General features: G+C 41.2%; 1 protein-coding gene across 3 annotated transcripts; it reads left to right on the forward strand.

Moving 5' to 3' along the window:
- Positions 1-123: 123 nt before the first annotated feature.
- Positions 124-8,646, forward strand: TSFM (Ts translation elongation factor, mitochondrial). 3 transcript variants are annotated; one of them, XM_033117509.1, is made up of 6 exons: positions 124-238; positions 516-686; positions 1,319-1,447; positions 2,205-2,327; positions 6,116-6,203; positions 8,085-8,645. In XM_033117509.1, exons 1-6 carry the CDS (start codon positions 206-208, stop codon positions 8,489-8,491), a joined length of 951 nt encoding a protein of 316 aa, XP_032973400.1. In that variant the 5' UTR covers positions 124-205; the 3' UTR covers positions 8,492-8,645. The 3 variants fall into 3 exon arrangements, with proteins under 3 accessions (XP_032973400.1, XP_032973398.1, XP_032973397.1); XM_033117507.1 differs by having other exon boundaries at positions 129-262; positions 8,085-8,646; XM_033117506.1 differs by having other exon boundaries at positions 163-304; positions 8,085-8,646.
- Positions 8,647-9,061: the final 415 nt, after the last annotated feature.

The following is a 9,061-nucleotide window of genomic DNA, read 5'->3' on the forward strand; positions in this document are numbered from 1 at the left end:
CTGTTTCACCTGTGGGGAGGTAATTCCTTCCCGAAATGTAGTTTCAATAAACCAAGTAGGGGACGCGAATGCGCTCCCTCCGACCAGCAGGTGGCACTGTCCCGATCGGGCGCGTCGCAGTGGAGAGGTTTGGCCCCGCCGCCACGCCGTAGGCCCGTGGCCTCACCCGTGGGCCCGCGGGCTGTAGTGTCCGGCGGCCGGAGAAATGTCGCTGCTTCGGTCCCTGCGTCTCTGCCAGGTAGCACGGACCGGGAGCTGCTCGGTGAGGGGTTTTGGCCCTAGCACCGACCTGCCTTCCTTTAAGGTCTCCCGTGCACTCCTACCTCTGACCCCCTTTCGACTCCATCCCACCTTTCCCCCTACCTCTTTGCCTCTCCGTGGTCCAGCCCCCGCGCGCTGCCTTTCCCCCAACCCCGGGGACCCACCCTGTCCTAAGGTCGCCTCCCTGCCGACGTGCCTTTCACCCTTGGAGCACCTGGCTGCTTCATCCCTTTATTCTTACCCCCTCCCCCCAGGCAGGATCCCTGCTTCAGTCGCCCCAGCCGCGGCACACATTTCATGCTGGGCCCTGGCTGTCCTCCTCGGCCTCCAACAAGGAGCTCCTCATGAAGCTGCGGCGAAAAACGGGCTATTCCTTTGTTAACTGCAAGAAAGCTCTGGAGACTTGTGGCGGGAATCTCAAACAGGTGTGGGGGAGGCGGGAGAGGGGGGCAGGGAGGGGTACTAGGGCCCAGTCCCAGTCTTTTAGGGATGTCACGCTGGGGAGCACAGAAGTCAGGTCTGCTGTCCGGTGACTCAACGGCAGACCTCTAGATAGGATTCTCACTTAAATGACCTCAGCCTTTGACTATTATTTAGAAGCAGTTGACTCAGGATCTCAGGGCTAACAAACCCTATTCCATGCAAAACTGCTATGTTGTTACGTGCTGCTTAGAGCTGAAAGGGCATGTTTGAACTTTGGAGTCAGACGGACCAGGACTCATCCTGTGACCGTGGACCACTTCTTGCTTCTAGAGAGTCTGGTGGGCCCACCTTACTTAATCTTGCAGTGTTGCATTGTTCTTGTATATATAAATGAAAATACCACTATCTGCTCCATAAGGTTGTTGTGAAGATTAAACTTATCCAAAGCAACAGACACAATGCTTGGTATTTGGCCTTTCATGGTAGGCTGCCAGTAAATGATAGATTACTTCAGTTTCTATTATGGGATTGAGGGGAAGCAGAAAGAGTCAGGGGATTTGAACATATTTTAGAGCCCCATTCAGTTCTAAATTCTCTGACTTTGTCATCTGCCCTTTTTCTTTTCAATTTATAGGCAGAGAGCTGGCTTCATGAGCAGGCCCAGAAAGAGGGCTGGAGCAAAGCTGCCAAGCTTCATGGGAGGAAAACTAAAGAAGGCCTGATTGGGCTGCTGCAGGAAGGAAACACGACTGTGTTAGTAGAGGTGAGTTGTCAGAAGTTCAGACACCAGGAACTTCGGGGTAAGGATTTGTGGTAGACTCTTTGCATTCTTAAAGAAGAGACGTTTGAGAGCCACAAAGGGTATTTGAATTAAACCTGTGAGATCACAGTTATTAGTTGTGGATTCATTTAAGTTCAGAAATACACAGGTATGTTGATGAGAAAAGGCCTAGCAGTCTAGAATATTACTCCTAAATGTGAGCCTAGTGTAGCCTTACACCTTGTCACTGATTCTTTCCTGGAACAGTTAGATTTTAAAGCTAAGAATTATATTAATTAATTAGTTGATGGATAGAGAGTAGCTGTTTTAGAGATTTGGGGGCCCCAATTGTTGAAGAATCAGATGTGGATTAGAGTGAGATTGGGGTGGATTAGAGTTTAAAGAGAAGGAGATAAATAAACTGAGCAAAAGTAGTTTGTAGTTGGGGGTGAATGAGGTATTATGGCATGCAGCCACAGGCACGTGGTGAAGTTGTAGTGAGTCTTTTGGGGACCTTACGGAACCATCTTCTGAATGTGCACGTCATTGCTAACTCAGGGACCGAGCAGGAATCACTTCATTTAGTTTCTGGCCTCAAACTAGGAGAGGAACTGCAGCTTTAAAATTCTGGGGTCATTTATTTCTGCTTTGTTGAGTCTACAGCTTGTTCTATCAATACCTTGGTTTACTCTCCAACTTAAGGCACTTTTGGAAACTATCAGTAAACAGCTTATATAGCAACTTCAATTTGTTCCCACAGGTAAACTGTGAGACAGATTTTGTTTCAAGAAATATAAAATTTCAACAATTAGTCCAGCAAGTAGCCTTTGGAGCCATGTTGCATTGTCAGAGCCTAAAGGATCAACTCTCCACATACAGTAAAGTGAGTTTTGCTGTCTCCAACATGCTGGATTTGTTACCCCCTACCTCCCTTAGAGTCTTTGCTATTCCCTTTTTTCAGACATTCTGATGCCTCACTTCCTTACTTCATGTCTCTGCTTAAATGTTACCTCTTTGGAGAGGCATACCCTTCTTCCTGTGGCTCTGTCCCCTTATTTTACTTCATTTAAAAATCTTTTGCTGTTGTACTTATATATTACATTTTTATTTATTTGTATGTTCTCTGTCTTCCCCAATAGAACACAAGCTGCATGAGGCAGGGAAATTTGCCTTTTCACTACTGTGTTTCTGATGAAAGAGAAGTGGGCCCAGCCCTTGGTTGAGGCTTGGTAACTGTGTGTTAAATGAATGAATGAATGCCACTTGGGTGGAGTCAGTCAAATCATGTGCAGATTTGTATTTAGAAATCTAGAATGGCCTGAGGTAAGGATTCCTAAATAAAGGTACTGTGAAAGGCACAATTTAGGAGAATAATCATAGTCTTGTCCATAGAAAGATCAAGGAAGGAGTTATATCAGTTTGCCTTTGATTCAACCTTATTTTCAGGCAAAAATGAACCAACTACTTACACAACTTTTTTGTGTTTAGTACCACCCTTTTTCTCCTATTTCTCCTTTTCTTGAGATCTCATGGTAAAAGTTACTGGCATTAAATAGTCACATTACATGGAAAACTGTGTTGAGATGATTTCTTAGAATTGTATTGAGTGGATGTGTCACTTGAACTAGAAATCTTAATCTTGACTTTGCCATTAATTCTATTTGCAACCCTGAGCCATTCACTTTCCTGTGCTTTTCTGTTTCATTATCTGTAACAGGGAACTTTGGTTCCTTCTAGCTTTATTTTTTTCTCCTTTTGGTCGGTAGTTTAATTTTTTTAAACTTTTATTTTGAAAAAAATTTACAGAAAAGTTGCCAGTATTCTACAGAAAACCACAGTGGGCTTTTATCTGGAGTCACTATTTATTAACAGTTTTCTTTATTTGCTTTATTAGTTTTTATTTACATATTATTATCATCACAATTTTTTTATCCTTTTGTGAGTACGGTGCAGACAACGTCAGGACCCTTTATCCCTTCAGCTTATATTTCCTGGAAAAAACAAGGACATTCTCTTATATAACCACAATACAGTAATCACATTCAGGAAATTTCATGTTGATACAGTATTTTTATTTGTATAATATACAATACATATTCATATTTTGCCAACTTTCATTTTTTTCTTCTGATCTAGGACACAATCCAGTATCATATGTTGTATTTAGTTATCATGTCTGTTTAGTTTCCTTTATTTGTCCCTCAGCTTTTCTTTGTCATTACATTGACAGTTTTGAAGAGTACAGGACAGTTTGGTAGAATGTCCTTCAATTTGGGTTTGTCTGATATTTCTTCATAATTAGAATAATGGATTTTTGTAGGAATAGTAAATAAATTATCCTGTATTTTTCTCAGTACATCACATCAGGAGGCAAATAATAACTGTTGGTCCCAGTATTGATGCTAATTTTGGTCTCTTGATTAAGGTAGTATCTGCCAGATTTTGCCAGCATGTTCCTCTTTGTAATTAACAAATAATCTGTCTGGCAGATTCTTTGCGAGTGTAAACTTCTAGTATCCTCAAAACTTTTGCCTAATAGTTTAGCATGATTCTTGGCAAGGTCCATTATAATTTGATAGTTTTATAATGGTTATTTTTCTCTTATAATTTCATTTATGTATATTAGTTTTATTAGTTGGCATTCTATTATAAGGAAGAGACTTCTCCCTTTATTTAGTGATTAGTTAGTACCAACACTGACTCATGGATTCTCATTTTATACAATAGGTTATGGCTCATTGTATAATCCAATATTCACTGATACTCAAATTATCCCTGGATTTGGCCAGTGCAAGCTGAGCCTGTGTAAGCTGGCTCCACTGTCCTTTAATATATCATTATGTTCTGAATGTTTCTTTACTTTTTGACATACAAGATATTCTGGGCTCGTGTCGTACTTTCCTTGCCCCAACCATGGAATTGTTCACTTCTCTAAGGAGTCCTGATCCTTTTTAGTGGGGGAATGGTTTTTAGAAACCAAGGTCTGGGGCATTAGGTATACTTATTTCTACTGAGATGTTATTGCGGCTCTGCTCTTTTAGCAGACGGAACTAGGAAGAGAGAGAGAGAGAGAGAGAGAGAGAGAGAGAGAGAGATTCAGCTCTAGTCTCACCGCAGAGTTCTTCCTTTTCTTCCCCCATTCTATACTTTTATCTTCCTTCTCTCATAGTGGTGAGTACACTGACTCCTAGCAACTTCAGATGTTTACTTATCTACCCAATGTTACAATACACACTAAATAGTTTTAGAGTTACTGTACCCAACCACTGCGAATAGCAAACCTACTAAGGAGTTCAAGATTTCTTTGATGTTCTTTTTGTCTTTACGTTGAAGTTATGTGGTCAGAGGACATTATGGAAAGTTACTTGGTTTAGTTTTTATCCCCCTTCTGTGAGGTGATGTTATTCATTTGAAATACAGTTAGAGTCTGATGTTTCTGTTTAGTCAGCTTTTGTTTTCATCCCAAATTCTGTTAATTTAGTTTAATTTTTGAATGTGTAACGTAATAATAACAAGGTTCTGAAAGTTAAGACTGGTACACACACACACACACTCATACTCACACACTCACACACTGAAGCCGCCTTCCCTCTTCTATCCCTTCTATCCCATTTCCTATCCACTCCTGTAGATAACCAACTTCATTGGTTTCTAGTTATCCTTTATGCCATTTTGCAAAAATAAGCATATTTATATAAATGTTTCTTTTTTACACATGTGGCAGTATAATTTATATATACTCTTTGAATTTGGTTTTTTTTTTTTTTTTTCCTTCTTCATATTAATAACATATCCTGGAAATACTCCATAGCAGCTCCTGGAGCTCTCCCTTCTTTTTCCCAGCTGCATAGTATACCATCGTATGGCTGTGCTCTGGTTTATTCAACCAGTCTCTTCTTATGTTTGGGCATTTAAGGTGATTAGATATTATTGCTCTGGGGTGGCTGGGTGGCTCAGTTGGTTAGAGCACGAGCTCTCAACAACAAGGTTGCCCGTTCAATTCTCGCATGGGATGGTGGGTTGCACCCCCTGCTACTAAGATTGGAAATGGCGACTGGACTTGGAGCTGATGGGCCCTGGAGAAACACACTTCCCCAATAAAATTTATAAAAACAAAACAAACAAAAAAAAACTGTAGTAACCTGATTTGAAAAAAAAAACAGAAGAAATAATTGCTCAACGAGTAACTTTGTGCATATGTACGCTCATATTGTTAGAAGTATATTACCAGAGTAGATTCCTAGAAATAGGATTGCAGGGTCAAAGGATAAAAGTATACTGGTACATATATAGTTTTGTTAGCTATTGTCCAATTCCCCTTTTTGGATTTGTACCATTTTGCATTCCTACCAATCATCTGCAAACCTTTTTAGCTTTAAAGTTTTATGACTGTATGAACTATTATCTCTGATTTCTAGGAAACTACATTCTAAGAAGATAGGCCAGAAGGTTGGAATTGGAGGTGGTGTAGTGTAGAATAAAATATTTATAAAAATGGAACTGTTATCAATATTTAACATCCTTGGCTTAATGAAAAACATCATCTATTTATACTTGTCTTAAATCATTTTCCGAGAAATAGGCAATTTTTCCTAGTCTTTTGATAATTTGAATAGTACAGAACTGATTCTTGTTTGTTTTTTTTGTGTGTGTGTGTGTGTGCGCACTTAGGGCTTCTTGAATTCCTCTGAGCTCTCTGAACTTCCCATTGGGCATGAGAGAGAAGGCTCTCTCAAGGATCAGCTGGCCTTAGCAATTGGTGAGTATTTGTAAGAAAACTGGAAATTAAGAACTGGATCTCCCGGTATCTTTGGTATTCTTCCAAATCTACAGCGAGAATTGTAAGCTCATTGGCCTACAAGGCACAGATAATATGAATGTGCAAAGTAGGTTGTGTGTTAAATATTAGGGAGCAGTAGGACCCTAAAAAGCTCATACTCTGCTAAATGGAACCATTACCAAGCTCTAGCCAGTTGTTAACCTTGGGGGAAATGGGGTCCCATTGTCATCAGAAGTTTTTGAATCTTTTAAAAGAATTTAGATTTGTATACAAAAATCTTAGTTTTTAGCTGTTTGCAACTAATTAAAATTATTTCAACACCCTGCCGGCATCACTGTGCTGACCAAACAAAGCATGTCTAGGCAGAAATGGCATTTTGACTTCCGGTTGACTGCTTCTCTGTACACTATAGGGGAAATTGTACATCAGAGATCATTTCACCTTCTTTATAAAGGGATCCAGGAAACTGTAGGGGCATTGTTTTTAGGAATTTGATCTCTCTTTTAAAAAATTGGATCCTGAATTTGTGAAGGTATAGTCTTTCAGAACCCACTGGCTATAGGAACTGTATCTGGATCATTGTAGTGGGACTAGTGGGGATTTTTCCTACGTTCTTGATGGAGGGAGGGAAGTAATGCTGGGGTTGGAGCTTGCTGGGAATTTATTGCTCATCTGATGTTTCCAGTCAAGGCATCAATTTTAGGTTTTTATCAGGTCATCATGAAGTATGTATACTGTTTAGTGAGTCATGGATGAGAAACCAGGCAGACATGGGACTTATTAAGAAATTCTGGAAGAACTGGGTGTTTCAGCCTTGTCAATTTCTGGGAATTAACTATTGGGTAGATGCTTTGGGCTGTTTTTAAGATTAGTTCTGGTTTCTGGATACTCCCCTTTCGGATGTTTAGATACAACTATAGCTAATGCCGGGATATTTATCTAGACCCCTTTGTTTATTCTCCTACCCGTTCCTACCTTTTGGCTTATTTGGACTTATGTTGGAGGAATGAGCATCCTGAGAAAAAGGGGAAAACTGGAATCCGTTTTTAGTTCTCATAAACTTCTCTGAAAATATGATCTTTTTCTTTTCGATGAGAGGAAGTTGCAGCTATCAGATGACACGGGGTTTTGGATTTTCTGGGGCTTTTAGTTGTGGACTTTTCCCTGAGAGAATGGATGGTCAGGAGTTGTCTGTGTCAGTTATGGTGGTATTCAGGAGGGATGGTAATTTGGTGGGGGAAAAAACGATTGCATTGAATTGAAGTCAGATCTGAGTTTAAATTCTAATTCTGCCGTGTATTAGCAATGTAACCTTGGGCAGGTTGCTTACGCCGTCTAAGCCTAAGTTTAATAATAATAGCCAGCATTTAAGCGCTCACTATGTGCCAAGTACTGGAATAAGTGCTTTTACATCTATTGTGTATTTCTCCCAATAACCCTGTTTTCATGTTCTTGTAAGTGCTGGCCTCTCCACTTTACAGATGAAGAAACAAAGGCTTGATAAATTAGTAAATGGGGTTACGTCATTAAGTCACTTGCCTAAAGTCATACAGCTGGTAAGAGGCAGAACTGAGACCTGACTGAGTCCAGGGTCTCTGTGACACCATAGCCTATGTTTTTAAATATAGTGGGCCTGGCACATAATTGGTGCTCCATAAAGGGACTCTCCGTCTCCCCCGATCCCTGCACACACCTTTGCGCTCTGTAAACTGAAAATGGTATCTCCATTTTACAGCATATCCTCAGTGTACATGCAGGGACTATCTCCCAAACTTGGCCGCCTCTGTGCATGTGCATATCTTAGTACTACCACAGGCATCATATTCTGGAAGCATGTTTTTTGTTTTTGTTTTTTTATAGGGAAACTGGGAGAAAATATGACTCTTAAACGAGCTGCATGGGTGAAGGTGCCGACTGGGTTTTATGTGGGCTCTTACGTCCATGGAACCACGCACAGTCCCTCACTCCACAACCTGGTGCTGGGGAAGTACGGGGCCGTGGTTATTTGTGAGACGTCTGAGCCGAAAGCAAACCTTGAAGACCTTGGCCGCCGCCTTGGACAGCATGTGGTGGGCATGGCCCCTCTCTCTGTTGGTTCCCTGGACGATGAGCCCGGCGGTGAGGCAGAAACCAAGATGCTGGCCCAGCCATACTTGCTGGATCCCTCCATCACGTTGGGACAGTATGTGCAGGCTCAGGGGGTATCTGTCATAGACTTTGTGCGGTTTGAATGTGGAGAAGGTGAAGAGGCCGCAGAGGCTGACTAGGTTCCAGAGACTTGTAGTCCAGGAAGGAAGGTTTCTTCTTAGTTCTGGACATTATTACAAAAAGAAGTTTGTCTCAGCCTCTTCAAATCCAGAATGTTTCTCATTTGAGTTTATACTGAAATTATACTTCATGGGTAAAGTTATTAAATAAAATTGTTTTATAAAAAAGAGTAGAATCTTTTCCTTGTTTGCGTAATGCTGGGTTTAGCTATTTTGTATCTTGCTTGTGACAAGTTTTAGGAAACAACAGGTGGGCCTTGCTGAAGTGACTGACAGTGTCTGCGAGAACAGGCGTCACCAGTCGTGCTGCTGCGCCCTTCAACACAGATGTACTACGGCATCCCTAAAGATTCTAACTGAGTCCATCTTATTCCTTCTGTGACATGGCACGCGCGTTCTGTTTTCGCTTTGTGATGCTTTGGGCTATGCTTCTATCCTGGAACTTCCCAGTTACATGGATGGATTCCTTTGGAATTGTTGACTCAAACTTAAGAGTCAGTCTGGAAAATGTGGTTCATTTTTTGATGTCTACAGCGTGCTTTGAAGGCTCTCTGCAGTGGTATACACGCT

Source organism: Rhinolophus ferrumequinum, chromosome 10 (assembly GCF_004115265.2).
Source record: "Rhinolophus ferrumequinum isolate MPI-CBG mRhiFer1 chromosome 10, mRhiFer1_v1.p, whole genome shotgun sequence".
Classification (NCBI taxonomy): Eukaryota; Metazoa; Chordata; class Mammalia; order Chiroptera; family Rhinolophidae; genus Rhinolophus; species Rhinolophus ferrumequinum.

Excerpts from the sequence above, each read along its gene's own strand:
- TSFM (XM_033117506.1), top strand. The coding sequence starts at position 206 with ATGTCGCTGCTTCGGTCCCTGCGTCTCTGCCAGGTAGCACGGACCGGG. Across the intron at positions 305-515 it reads CCGACCTGCCTTCCTTTAAG|GCAGGATCCCTGCTTCAGTC; the intron begins GTCTCCCGTGCA and ends CCCTCCCCCCAG. Across the intron at positions 1,448-2,204 it reads ACACGACTGTGTTAGTAGAG|GTAAACTGTGAGACAGATTT; the intron begins GTGAGTTGTCAG and ends TTGTTCCCACAG.